Raw genomic sequence first — 13,661 nt, forward strand, 5'->3', positions numbered from 1 at the left:
ATAAAGACATTAACTAAAAAACCCTCCAGCAGAACTATTTTGCAACCCCTACTTTGAAAATTCCCTGTTAGCTCTGTTTAAACACCTGAAATACCACAGCAGAAAATCATCACAGTTGACACTCCAATAACATTTCCATCATTGCTTTATTGATTCCAAACCCGAGGGGGAAAAATAGTTTAATTTACATATATTTTTACTTCCCTTACACCACTCACAGCAATGAGGCAACAGAGTTCAGTATTTCTGTGCAGAACCTTCGTGTTTCATTTGCACTTTTGTGCTGCAAAGGCTTCTTGGAGATTAAGCACCAAGATGTGGCGGGAATATGGAGAACAAGCAGTGGTGGGGACATCAGGAAAGGTGATCTGGGAAGAGGGAATGCTGCATCCTGCTCCTGGGATAAAAGCCACTGCACTCTGCAGGTGGTTAGAGCAGTTCCTGTGGGTCACTGTCAGCACCCAGGTTTTTAAGCAGAGCAATTAACTCCCTCAAACTAAAGATTTCACTGATCCCATGGGGTCAGGCTGCACCTCTGCCTGAGTTCCCATTCCAGTCCTGGCTTGGCAGAGGTGAGCAGCAGGTCTGGTGTTGCTCTTTCCGAAGAGGAGGGGTGGCAAACAGGCCAGGAGCAAGATTTGGAGACAGAGCCTTGTATTCACAACTGTGATTTATGTGTCCAGGCTGGTGCCAGCAGCTCTGCCAGGCACAGAGTGCAGCTGTGCCATCCAGCTGTGCTCCCGTCGGGATAAGGCAGGAAGAATGTTTCCACTGGGGGATCCCCCTCTCCACTCCCAGGGAGAGAGTTGGTGAGCAGGGGAGGGAAACAGGCTGAGCTGTAACAGGCAAAGGAATTTTAAGGCTGGAGAATGGCTCCTGGCTTCACCCCTGCAGCAGACTCCTGGCCACAATCATCCTCATGACCTCGTTGGTACCTGCAGCAGGACAGGGTTGCAAAGGAAAGACAGTTAAGAGATGATCCAATATTTTACCCCCCAAAAAGGAAAAGGGAATTCTTCCCTGATCTGCAGTTTACAGCACAGAAAAGCTCTTCCCACCAGCTGAGGAGGCTTTTAGGAGGTGTTGAGCCAAAACAGAGCTGACAAGTGCCAGCAAATCGCTTGGGAAAGGCTTCAGATGGTGGTGCTGCCTTTTATTTGGGCATTGGGAGGGTGCAGGCACCAGGCACCGAGCAGAACTGGATTTATACCAACATCTGAGCTCTCTGCTTTACCATTTACAACACACACAAAGGCTGCAAGCCCACTCAGTGTTGGAAGGAGGATGTCCCTTATCAGACACCCTGGTTGTAGGGGAAGGGATTTCAAAGGAGGGAAAACAAAATGTTGAGGAGGCCACAGTGAGATTAGAAAAGGCCAGACACTGTTAGAGACACGATGTCAAAGAGTGCAGACAGACCAGAATCACAGGAAAGGAATTGTTAGGGAGAATCATCACGTGACAAGGAGTAACGGGATGGAACTGGACAGAGGCACTGCTAACATGACAACTAAATATCTTCCTCTGCTGTAAGGCTCTTAAAATAGGCAGTAACTGCTCCAACACACCCAGAGCTCCCAGCCAGGGGACTCACACAGGACACCTCACGCTCAGAGCAAACCAGGACTCTGCAACCTAAGAATCCCAGAGTCATGTGGGAAGGTGGGGGCCTCCAGAGGGGCTTTTCTCTCCTGACTCCTCTGCCAGGTCGCTGGCAGTAAGAGTGTCTCTTACCTTCCAGGATCTGGTGGACTCTGATGTCTCGCACAAACTGCTGCACCGCATAATCCTTCAAGTAGCCGTAGCCCCCGTGCATCTGCAGAGCCTGGTTACAGATCTAAGAGGAGAACATCGCTGCTGAGGTGACTTCTGGAGGACACAGCAGTGGCAGAAGCCCGGTAAGACCCCAGGAACCTGGCCTCATTGGTTTTTTTCCCCTGGTCACCCAGTCTCATCTCCTAAACCCGTGGTGTGACACCACAGCTCTGCTCTCTGTCCCCATCAGTGCTGCTCTCGCTGTGTCACGGTCCCTAAGCGCTGTTTCACATTAAGGGTGCGTTTATGCGGCCAGGATTGCACGGAAACACCCGGGGATGGGGATGGGAATACCCGGGAATGGGGTATTTTTAGGGAAAAAGGCGCTTTTTTGCTGCATTTCTGTGGTTTGCGGATGCAAACCCGAACCGCCCGATCGCCACCTGGCGGCCACTCAGGGGAAGGGCCTGGATGGCTGGTTTCCATGGCAACACGACTCCGAGTGTCCCATCTGTCAATTTGGAATACAAAGCACAATAATAGCAAAAATACAGAGTGCTGAGAAAGCACAGCAGCTTCGAAATTACACTGATTTAGGGAACGTCGAGGGGCAGGTTTGCTTTTCTCTTCCTTCTTGCTTTCTCTTTTCAGGGTCGTTTTGGTAAGGTATGAAAATAATAAGGTGTTTTTCAAAGTGATCAGGTATTTTTCAGTGGTCTAGGAAAGACTACTTGCTACCTAGGAATAATCACCATGCAACATGGAAATTATCCTTTGAAAATAGAAATGTTCTGCTCCCTGTCCCATCTCCCTTCTCGGTCCCTGAGGAAGCAGCAGAGAAAGCACTTTGGAGAGACTGATCCTGCAGCATCCACAGGTGCAGAACTTTGTCTTATAAAACACCCTGGTCCTGAAATCATAACATGGTTTGGGTTGGAATGTTCCTTAAAGCTCATCTCATTCCAAACCCCTGCCATGGACAGGGACACCTTCCACTGGACCAGGTTGCTCCAAGCCCTGTCCAACCTGGCCTTGGACATTTCCAGGGATGGGGCAGCCACAGCTTCTCTGGGCAACCTGGGCCAGGGCCTCACCACCCTCACAGTCAAGAATGTCTTCCTAAACCCTAATCTAAACCTCCTCTTTCAGTGTGAAGCCATTCCCTCTTATCACTACCTGCTCTTGTAAATATTTCCTGTCCAGCTTTCTTGTAGGCTCCCTCAGGTCCTGGAAGGCTGCAATTAGGTTACCCCAAAGCCTTCTTTTTTCCAGGCTGAACAAACCCAATTCTTTCAGCTTTTCCTTGTGGGAGAGCTGCTCTCCATCCCTCTGATCACCTGGGTGGCCTCCTCTGGACTCGCTCCAATGGGTCCCTGTCCTTCTGTCTAAATAAGGCTCAGTGAACACACTTGGGTCTGGGTCTCTATGGCATCAAACTTCCTCCTGCCACCCTGGGCACCAAGGGGGGGCCTCAGAAGCTCTGACAGCAAGTGGTATTTGAGCGACCTACCAGGAAGCACTCGTCGGTGGCGAAGAGCTTGGCCATGGAGCAGAGCACGGCCGCGTCCTCCCGCCCGTCCTGCAGCGCCCGCGCCGCGTGCCGGACCATCAGCCGCGCCGCCACCAGCCTCGTGGCCATCTCTGCCAGCCCAAACTGCAGGTACTGCCACGGGGAGCACGAGGTCAGCACCCCCAGAGGGGCCTCAACCACAGCCCCACCGCCCCCAGGCAGCGCCCAGCCCCGACGCGCTTCCTTCTGCAGGGAACGCGTGTTCCTGGCTTCTCCAGGGAAAACCCTGAGAAGGGAGTGATGGCACCTCTGGCTGCCTGTTCAGCAGGATCAGGAAGAGCACAGGGGTGCAGGGTTGATGGAGGGGTTACCTGATTGTTTGCCAGGGGTTCCCCGAACTGTTTGCGGACAGTGAGGTGCTCCTGAGCCAGGAGGACGGAGGCGTGAGCAGCTCCTAACGAACACGAGGCTGGTGGGAGAAGCCAAGGACACAGGGTGAATATGAAGCCAATTCAGATGAGCATCAAGATGATCCTGCCCTTCACCCTTGCCCTTCTCACCGATGTTTATCCTGCCTCCATTCAGCCCCTGCATGGCGATGCTGAAGCCCTGCCCCTCAGCTCCCAGACGGTTGCCAACAGGAACAGCACAGTCCTCGAAGATCACAGCCCGAGTTGGCTGGGAATTCCAGCCTACCTGGGAAAAAACAGAGCACCTTCCAGCTGCCTGAAGAGCAGCACACCTCCAGCTCCTGCAGAGAACCACCCAGCCTGCACTCAACCCCTCGGTCTCACTGCCAAGCTGCCTCTGCACACTTTGTCCTCAGTGTGGAAACTGGAATGTATTTGAGAAAATGCACAGATCCAATGAACCTTCACGCTCCTGAGACTAAGATCCTTCACTTACCAAAGGGATGGGTATTTGGCAAACTTCACCAAAGCTGGACTTGGCTTGGTAAAGCCACGCCAGGCTGGGACTGCAGTCCTGTCCAAGAAGAGATCCCAAATGCTTTGCACAGACAAGCTCCTCAGGACAAGAGGACACGGCCTCAAGCTGTGCCAGTGGGGGTTCAGGCTGGACATCAGGAAGAACTTCTTCACTGAAAGGGTTGTCAGGCACTGGAAGGGGCTGCCCAGGGAGGTTTGGAGTCCCCATCCCTGCAGGTGTTCAAGGATTCACTGGCCGTGGCACTCAGTGCTCTGGGCTGGGGGACAAATTGGGGATCAGGCACAGGCTGGACTCAGTAATCCTGGAGGTCTTTTCCAACCTAAATTCTGTGATTCTGTGATCTCTGTCCTGCACTTCCCTCAAGCACTCAGCAAGGGCAAGCCAAGCCTCTTACCTTCCTCTCTTTCTTGCCAAAGCTGAGCCCTGGAGTGCCCTTCTCCACCACCAGGCAGGAGATGCCCTTGGGGCCTGGGCCTCCCGTGCGACACATGACCACGTACACATCAGTGTCCCCTCCCCCGCTGATGAAGGCCTGCAGAAGGGCACAAAGAGAAAAGTGTGGCTCTCCTGTGCCAACCCTGAGCCTGCAGCAGCAGCTGGGATACAAAGGTGGAGGGGCAAAGACCCCACGGCCGGGAGGAATTTATGGACTCCGGCGAAAGCTCTGCAGAGCACGTCCCACCTTGGGAGAGTGCACAGAGAAGAGGAGACAGCAGGGGATGGAAAGGACAGTGAGACCCAGGCTCCAGTGTGCAGGCAGCCTTAGGAGGGGCAAAGAGGTACCTTGGAGCCATTCAGGACATAGGTGTCCCCTTTCCTCTGAGCTGAGGTCAGCAGGGAAGCTGCATCACTTCCACTCCCTGTTGGAGAGGTAAGGAAGCAGCCAGTGAAGCAGAGGGTGCAGAACCTACAAATTCTCCTCAGGAGACACCTGAGTTTATACATGAGCATCTCAGCAATCCCCACCTGCCCCTCCCCAACCTCCAAATGAACACGAAAAGAAACTTTTCACCTCCAGCTCCGTTCAGTGTTCACATCCAGTTAAACTGTGTTAGGAGCACGGGAAGGGAGGTGGTTTCCTAGTTGAGGATGCTCACCTGGCTCAGTCAGGCAGTAAGAGGCAAATTTTTCCATGCTACAGAGGGACGGGCAGAACCTGCGGCGCTGCTCCTCGCTGCCAAAGGTGTCGATCATCCAAACACACATGCTGGAGTGGGAGGGAAGGGGCAGCTTTACAGGCTGTGAGCACAGCCCTGGGAGGAAGGCAGGTCACACAAGAACATCCCTGGCTGAACAGAGCAAAGCTCCACGGGGCTCAGCCATAAGCCCTGAGGCCTCAAAGTGTATTGTTCCACCTCAAAACAGGGCAAAATGAGGTGTCCTGGAAGCCAGGAGATCACCTGCCATTCACCACAGACTCACTGCCCTGTGGGACAGCAGTAACAGCCTCTGTGCTCCCTCAGTGCTCAGCCCTACTCTGTCTTAGAAAACTGCACCTGGAAGGAGGAGGCATCACCATTCCAGCTTCCAGTGCCAAGGGAGCCTGTCCCTGGACATGTCTGTACAAGCAGGACAGGGCCCTGGTATCAGATGGTGCCTCTGGGCTCTGTCACAGTATGGCCAATGCACAAAGGCTTTTTCCAGGCAGGTTACTATCTATAGACAGCTTAAGTGGGAGAGCAGGGAACAAAATCCAGAACTTAATCCCATCTTGCATGCCACAAAGCTAAAATTACTTCTTGGTGGCATCCCAGTTCTTGTAGCCTATTTGTTTACTGCCATCCAGGGATCCTCACAGGGACGTGCCTACTCGAGGTCACTATTTCAATATTTAAATGAGCAGCACCCAGGAAGCTGTTCCAGCTGGATTTGGAGCCCACAGAGCAGCTGTGTTTTCCATCCACCCCTCTGCAGACACACTCACTTGTGGATGCTCATGTAAGCAGTGGTGCTGGTACATCCTGTTGATAAAGCCTCAAAGATTATGGAGGTGTCGAGTCGTGACAATCCAGAGCCACCAACATCTGGTTTCACGTAGATCCCACCAAACCCCAGCTGGGCTGCCTTCCGCATGGTTTCCACTGGGAATATTTCCTGTTGGGGCAGGCAGAGATATCCCAAGTGAATATTCATCATCAATTCAATCTTCTGGTACACCTGGGCTACCAAGTCCAGTCCCACACTCCTTGCAGAGTTTAAGTTGACCAAGTGGGTTAAAGAAGAGGTGGCTCCCTACGCAGGCACATTCCATCTTCAGGAGTAAATCTGGGTTTCAGGCGATGGAATAGCCTGGTTAGGAAAGCTTTAAAGTATTTCTGATGGAATAGCCTGGTTAGGAAAGCTTTAAAGTATTTCTGATGACTTCCCACCCCAGCTGCAGCAGCAGCTTCAATGAACACCTCTACAGATGGCACGACAGCACCAAGGAGGTATTGCAGGAACCCCTTGGTGAGACCCAAGGATCACAACACGTTAAAGGAGGGAAAAGTGAGCAGTCCAACCCCTTCAAGGCTGTCATACCTTTTCATCCCACTCAGCCATGTAAGGAGCCATCTCCTTGGCAGCAAAATCAAGGGCAACTTTTTGGAATTCCTTCTGATCCTCAGTCAGTCCGACAGATGCTGGAAAAGCAGGAAGAGATTGGAATATGTGTCAGTTATGGGAAAGCAGCAAAACCACCTCTTCTATACCTCAAAGTGTCCTTTAACTCATACAAACAGCTGCAGAGACCATGGCTCCATTCCTCAGCAGTATCAGGGGGCTTTGGGAGGGGCTTTCTTAGGACAAAACAAACACTATCCCAGGTTGCTTCAAGCCCCATCTGACCTGGCCTTGACCACTTCCAGGGATGGGGCAGCCACAGCTTCTCTGGGCAACCTGTGCCAGCTGGAATTCCACCAGAAGAATTTCTTATTAACATCTGACCTAAATCACTCCTCTTTCACTTTAAATCCATTCCCCCTTGTCCTATCAGCCTGCCCAAGCAAAAAACTCGCTTTCCTTCTTTTTATAATCCCCCTTTTCTGAGATATTCTTTGATTTCACTGTCAAGCCTGGAAAACCCTGACGGTCTAACAAAGGTAAGGGAGGTACAGGGAGGTGGGAGGACCTTTCCTTGTGGGTTCTGTCCCACTGCTGGGCACAGTCTAACAAAGGTAAGGGGGATACAAAGAGGGAGAAAGACCTTTCCTTGCAGGCATGCTCTGACAAAGGTAAGGGGGGTAGAGGAATGGGGAAAGATGTTTACTTGTGGGTTCTGTCCCATTGCCGGGAACGGTCTAAAAAGGGTAAGGGAAGTACAGGGAGGGTGAAGGACCTTTCCTTTCGGGCACTGCCTCACTGCCGGCCACCCACTGCGGGGTGTCCGAGCCCGCATCGCCCTGGGCGGGTGCAGGGACACAGGGAGCAGGGACGCAAGGAGCAGGGATACAAGAGCAGGGACACAAGGAGAATGGACACATCCCTGCAGGCGGGCACAGGTCTCGGACCACCGATCCCTCTCCATCTTCCCCCACGCCGCCTCCCCCCGGGCCGCGGGGGGACATCCCCGGGGGGGATATCGGGGGCCGGGCAGGCGGAGCCGGGGCCGGGATCGGGGCATCCCCGGATCCTTACGGTCGATGCAGGACGCGATCCCCCGCCGCCCCAGCGCCAGCCGGGCCGCCACCCGCGGGGCCGCTCGCCACGCCATGGCCATGGCCGGGGCCGTCCCCGTTCCCGGTTCCCGGCTCCCGGCGGGGCAGGCTGGGAGCTGTAGTCCTGCCCCCGGCACCGCCCGCCCGAGCGGGGAGGGAGCGAGGGGAGCCGGCCCTGCCCCGGCGTTTGCATAGCGGGCACCGCTTCCTCCCGCAGCCCGGAGCATCCTCATCCTCATCCCGCACCGGCACCGGGGAGCGGCGCGGCCGGTGAGCGGGAGCTCGGGGGGTGGGAGAGAGGGAGAGAGGGAGGGAGGGAGGGGAGGGGAGGGGAGAAGCTTGGCATGGGAGGTGGAAAAGTTGATGCCAGGCGGCCTGGCGGGAGGAGGCCAGCGCAGAGCCGCGGAACTCCTGCTGAGAGAGGGGGCAGGGGATGGGCCGCCCGGCTCGGCGCTTGGCACGGGATTGTGCGGGTCGGGAGGGACCTCTGGGCATGATCCGGTCCGGCCCCCCCTGCCACGGCAGGGTCACCTGGCGCAGGTGACGCGGAAACGCGTCCGGGTGGGGTTTGACGTCTGCAAAGGGAGACATTCCCGGAGGGACTTCAGCGAGCGATGCACGGAGAGCAACAGGCTGAGCCAGAGCCCCCGGTGCGGGGCTGGGCTCCGCGGGGAAGCGCTTCTCCCTTTTCCAGAGGCACAGCCCCTCTGGCTCAGCCCACGCGGCTCCGGGACTGTTCTCCAGCGGCTCTGGAGCAGGAATCCAGCCCTGCTGCTGGTGTCCATCAGCCCAGGGTGCGGTCCCCAGCCCCTGCCAGCATTCACACTGATAGAGGAAGTGGCTGAGCTCAGGGAAAGATTTATTCGCTCTCCGCTCTCCCTACAGCTCTGTCTCAGCCAGCTCTACTTTTCCCAGCTTGCCTGAATACGCAGTAATTCCTCCTCCTTCTCTCCTTCGTCAGGCGAAGATAATTCAAAGAGACCAGAGATGCCTTGGCCGAGCAGAAAGAGAGACAAAGGAGCAGTAGCAGGTCTGTGCTGACATCCTGACTGATTTAGCATCTCTCATTTGAGGTTCCAAGCTGTAGTGAAACTACAGGCAGCCGAATTAACCGTCTGCCTTTCAGAGCCACATGTTTTACAGACAGCATTTCCTGTGTAGAATGGGCTGAGCACCCAGGCGAGACTGAGACAAGTCTGCTGGCTGTGTGATAAGGACAATGATGTATATTCTGGTTAGGAATATGTAATTCATGCCCATTTATGAAGAGCTTTCAGGTCCTACACGTTAGAGGTGGCCAGTCAGAGTGTGTGTAGTGCCAGGAAGCTGATGGGAAAAGAAAAAAGAAAAAACCTTGCACTGGAGGCACCATTATGTGGTGTTAAAAGTATAAGATGAAAAAAATTTCACAGTTGGCTCATCTATGCCACTCATCTGCTTGATCCACTCTAACAAATAACCACCTTCTTACCCTTTAATCACTTCTTAATAATTGGGTTTTTTTTTTGTCTGGGTCCTGAAGAAACAAGGGATATGAATCACCTCTGAACAGGTAGCTCAGTGGAGGCTTAAGATAAGGTTTCCAGCTACAGGAATAGAAATAGCTTCCTTTTCTACTGAATGTTCCTGTTACTCACCAGATTCACCTAAACCAACTTCATTGCCTGCAGCTGATTTCTCAGCAATTAATTAAAAAAATTTCAACTCCACTTCATATGGGCAACATGGTCTATCCTGTTCTTTTTTTTTTTTAATGACTAACTGTGACTTTAAAATTCCATTTGTGCATGCTGCACACACACACAGAAATATACTTATTTCAGATGCAAATTAGAAATACTCAGAATCACTGGTGCATAATGCTGCTACCTTACCCTTAACACCTGGCGTGCACCAACCCTCTGCTGCAGTCAGGTGAAACCAGCTTAAACAACTAAAAATATTTTAGCACCAGTCATTGCAGAAAAATGTGAAACGAAATGTGTTTTACCTGAACGGTTTGTTTCTTTCTTTTAAGATAAAAAAGAGCCTGATGCTAAAATTGCCAAAACCGAGGAGGAGACTTCGGACAAGGAGGAGGAAGAGAAGTCTGCAAAACCTCCAGCTGGGAGCTCCAAGTCAGGATGGAAGAACTGGAAGAAGACAAAAGAATCTGAGTCTGGTGGGGAGGAAAGCAAGATCACATATTGTCACTGGCTGCTGAAATCAGAACCGGAGAGCAGGCTGGAGAAGGGGGTGGATGTGAAAGTAAGCACTGACACCCATCCTCACTCAGCAGTGTCACTCCTGCCCAGAGCATTGCTGACCAGAGGGGCAGGACCAGACAGCTCAGATTGTTTTTTCTTCTCTAAACCCCTTTGTCTTCCTGGAAATAGAAAGATGTAACATTGTGGTTTTCCAGGGTGACAGCCTTGGGGTTTCATACGTGTAATAAAAGAGGAAATCAGGTCCTCAGGATGCTTGGCTGTTGATCACAGGGCAACATCTATTTCAGGCTCTGCCTTTATACCACTGCAGTGTTCCTCCTTTGCAAAGGCTTTCCTTCAGCCCCTGTGGGAAGAAAAAACTGTGTCAAGTTCATATTATAATAGAAGGAGCTACTAGCAGCAAATGTTTAGGCTCAGTGTAGACAATGACACAGTAAGGATCAGATACCTCCTGAATTAACCTGATTTTCATTCCATTTGGCAGTTCAGCGTTGATGACTTGAAAGCTCAGCCCAATCAGACAACCTGCTGGGATGGAGTGAGAAACTACCAGGTAAGAAGCACATGGAGTCACTGGAATAGCACCAGGAAAAAGGTGGCTCCCCCCACAGATAACTGGTTCCCTTTCCTGAAGCATTTCCTCTTGAGGCATGTTTATACAGGTGCATTTTGGCAGGAGTCTAAAGTCTGAACTCCTTAGTTGCCTCTAGGTCAGGGGTAGATTCAGGCTGGGGAATATTCTGTCAATATTGACACCTTTTAGCAAGTCTGTACTTGCCCAAATATGCCCTGTCAGTGTAGAGCTTTCTCTTCCAAAGGAATTCCACGTGGTTCCCCCACTAGATATGATCCCTGTACTATATATGCTTCTCCCCATAAATGATCTGCTCTGCTGCCTGTTTGCTAACAGCAGGTTAAGTCTTTGGAACAAGGGTGGCTGAGCTGTTGAATTCCCACACACTTTCTAACCAACAGGATCTTGCTCTTCAGCCTTGTTTTTCCTTATTTTAATTCCAACACAAAAACATCTCTATGACAACTGTAGGAAAATCTGAGTAGCTCTGAAGCACATCTACCTCTCTTGCTGTTAGTTCCTGTTCCTGGCTGCTTGTAATGAAGCCCTGAGAGCTTGATATGAAGAGCTGAAAGTCCCTTGTTTGCCCCTGACAGGCAAGGAATTTCCTGAGAGCCATGAAAATTGGGCAGCAGGCTTTTTTCTACCACAGCAACTGTAAAGAGCCTGGCATTGTGGCCATTGTCAAGGTGAGTGGGTCTGTGTTCTGTGTTTTGGGGGGAGTAGTAATGGATGGGTTATCCAACAGCTCCTTACCTGTGCCTCAGCACCAAAGGAGTGCAGGAGTTGTCCAGTCTGAGCAGGGAATGAGCCCTGGGCACCTCAGCTCAGCAGTCCAGGGCTGACTCAAGCATCTGCCCCCAGAGAGATGGATCCACAGTGCTGTTTTCCTGCTGACATTTCAGGGCACTCCCAGCCAAGCCAAGTGTTGCTCCACACTCTGATTCAAATCTGACTCACTGAGTTCAGCTGAGCCCACAAGGCATTAATACAAAACCCAGGGCACAGAAAAGCTTTCTCTAAGAGCACAACTCACCACAGGGACTGTCATCAGTTTTCCTCTGCTGCATGTTTTCCTGCCACATTGATCTGCAGAAGGTGATGCTTCGCTGACAGCTGGAGTGTTCTGCAGTGCTTCAACCCAAGAAATGTGAAGGAAACACATCTCACCATTAGAATGGAGTCCAGAGAAACCAAGGCTGATTTTTGCACTCAGATTATTCCTTGTGTCTAGTCACAGCTTTTTTCAAAGGGCATTTCATACCCTTTGCTGACAGTTCTTTTAAACTGGTGAGAACTTGTCTCTCATTCTTCTCCCCTTTCTGCTCCAGATTGTAAAGGAGGCCTACCCTGATCACACACAGTTTGATCAGAAGGATCCCCACTATGATTCCACCAGCAGAAAGGAGAACCCCAAATGGTCCATGGTAATGTACTGCACTAAATACAGCTGTTCCAAGCTCTGTGTGCAAACTGAGTGAAGGGAGAAGCCTCTTTGCATCATATTGCAAATCTTGATTTTCTGTCCTGCCCTAGCTGCCTTTTTCTCTCTCAAGAGAAAATCAATCCTATTTTCTCTGTCTTTCCTCCTATCCCTACCAGAAGGCTGCCAAAATGTATCTCCCTAAATTTTCAAACCTTACATGGGTGCAGAGCTGGCCTCCTTGCATGGCAGAACTCTGGGTTAGGAAAATGAACACCTTTAAGTACTAATCTCAGGCCACAGCAAACAAAGCTGTACTTTTGGGGCACGTTAAATTGTAGGGGAGGGACTGATCACGGGCTGGCTCCATCCCACATCTGACCTGTGTGTTGTCTGTGACAACCTGAATGCACACTGCTGTTGCACAGTGCTAATTCATGGGAGCAGATCACCTGCCAGAAGCACCTGGAAGTTCTTTTGGCCTCGGGCAAGGAAAAAAGCTTCCAGGCTGTGATAAGGCGGTGCACATCAGTCATTTGCTTCGGTTTTAAACCTTTATCCCCTCCAAAGATGTTATGTGCCACCTGGAGGCTATCCCCCTCCCCAACCCTGCTCCTTTGCTGCCCACCCTGCCCAGGTGGACGTGCAGTTTGTGCGGATGACGAAGAGGTTCATCCCCCTCTCGGAGATCAAGGCTCACCACCTGGCACACAAAGCAGATGGGGGGCCCCTGAAGGACATGATGCTCTTCACAAGACAACGTCTTTCCATCCAACCACTGACACAAGGTAAGAACCCCCTTGGGCTCCTGAGGCCGTTCCCTCGGGGAGAGACAGAACCTGCAAGTTCCACTTACGGCTTTTTCTGTCTTTTTAATGCAGAGGAATTTGATTTTGTCTTGAGCCTGGAAGAGGAAAAGCCACATTAAGGAGCTGAGAGCAGCCCAGCTTCCCCCCAGCCTGCTGATGCCTCCTCCTCAACCAGCACAGTTCTCAAGTTTACCTGCTCAGTTGCAGCCCCACGAACACGCCCACACACGATTCTCAGCCACACGTCCCTTACTCTGACACACTGTTATTTTTGCTTATTTTTAAATAAATAAAGCCTTTTGGAATCAACTGCAGCTTCTCAGTTTTTAATAGGGGAAAAATCTGCTATTTATCTCTTGAAGGACCAAACAGGTACATCCTCTTTGAGGTGTTTAGTTCAGATCTAGTGCAGTTCCATGTACTGCAGAGGGACATCTTTCTGCAGAAAGGTATCACTAAGTTCTGTCTAGAACAAGAAAATTTAGAATAATAGAATCATAGAATGGCCTGGGTTGGAAGGGACCTTAAAGATCATCTCGTTCCAACCCTGCTTCCACTCTCCCAGGTTGCTCCAAGTCCTGTCCAACCTGGCCTTGGACACTTCCAGGGATGGGGCAGCCACAGCTTCTCTGGGCAACCTGTTCCTGTCCTTCCCCACCCTCACAGGGAAGAATTTCTTCCTAAAATCTAATCTCAACTTACTCTCTCACACTTTGAAGCCATTCCCCCTTGTCCTGTCACCACATGCTCTTGTAAGGAGTCTCTCCAGAGATGTATATACAAAGCAGATCACAGTTAAT

At 51.6% G+C, this 13,661-nt stretch overlaps 2 protein-coding genes across 5 annotated transcripts; one reads left to right on the plus strand and one right to left on the minus strand.

Annotated features, from left to right (window-relative positions):
* Nucleotides 1-127: 127 nt before the first annotated feature.
* ACAD8 (acyl-CoA dehydrogenase family member 8) lies at nt 128-7,940 on the minus strand. The gene is made up of 11 exons (XM_027699580.1): nt 7,829-7,940; nt 6,734-6,834; nt 6,138-6,307; nt 5,311-5,420; nt 4,997-5,073; nt 4,608-4,745; nt 3,826-3,961; nt 3,637-3,734; nt 3,266-3,418; nt 1,735-1,837; nt 128-935 (listed from the first exon to the last, which is right to left on the minus strand). Exons 1-11 carry the CDS (start codon nt 7,908-7,910, stop codon nt 883-885), a joined length of 1,221 nt encoding a protein of 406 aa, XP_027555381.1. The 5' UTR covers nt 7,911-7,940; the 3' UTR covers nt 128-882.
* Nucleotides 1,794-13,170, plus strand: THYN1 (thymocyte nuclear protein 1). 4 transcript variants are annotated; one of them, XM_027699587.1, is made up of 8 exons: nt 1,794-1,898; nt 8,810-8,878; nt 9,866-10,095; nt 10,540-10,608; nt 11,226-11,318; nt 11,961-12,056; nt 12,690-12,840; nt 12,934-13,170. In XM_027699587.1, exons 2-8 carry the CDS (start codon nt 8,836-8,838, stop codon nt 12,978-12,980), a joined length of 729 nt encoding a protein of 242 aa, XP_027555388.1. In that variant the 5' UTR covers nt 1,794-1,898; nt 8,810-8,835; the 3' UTR covers nt 12,981-13,170. The 4 variants fall into 4 exon arrangements, with proteins under 4 accessions (XP_027555388.1, XP_027555391.1, XP_027555387.1 ...); XM_027699590.1 differs by lacking the exon at nt 1,794-1,898 and adding an exon at nt 7,168-7,293; XM_027699586.1 differs by lacking the exon at nt 1,794-1,898 and adding an exon at nt 8,002-8,118.
* The last annotated feature ends 491 nt before the right edge of the window (nt 13,171-13,661 follow it).

Source organism: Neopelma chrysocephalum, unplaced genomic scaffold (assembly GCF_003984885.1).
Source record: "Neopelma chrysocephalum unplaced genomic scaffold, ASM398488v2 Primary Assembly neopelma1_138, whole genome shotgun sequence".
NCBI lineage: Eukaryota > Metazoa > Chordata > Aves > Passeriformes > Pipridae > Neopelma > Neopelma chrysocephalum.

Bases quoted from the DNA above. Each gene is read 5' to 3' on its own strand.
- ACAD8 (XM_027699580.1), bottom strand. From the start codon at position 7,910: ATGGCCATGGCGTGGCGAGCGGCCCCGCGGGTGGCGGCCCGGCTGGCG. The intron at 6,835-7,828 runs GTAAGGATCCGG...CTGCTTTTCCAG, and splicing joins GATCGCGTCCTGCATCGACC to CATCTGTCGGACTGACTGAG. The intron at 4,746-4,996 runs GTACCTCTTTGC...GCCCTTCTGCAG, and splicing joins ATGTCCTGAATGGCTCCAAG to GCCTTCATCAGCGGGGGAGG.
- THYN1 (XM_027699587.1), top strand. From the start codon at position 8,836: ATGCCTTGGCCGAGCAGAAAGAGAGACAAAGGAGCAGTAGCAG. The intron at 11,319-11,960 runs GTGAGTGGGTCT...TTTCTGCTCCAG, and splicing joins GCATTGTGGCCATTGTCAAG to ATTGTAAAGGAGGCCTACCC. The intron at 12,841-12,933 runs GTAAGAACCCCC...TTTTTAATGCAG, and splicing joins CATCCAACCACTGACACAAG to AGGAATTTGATTTTGTCTTG.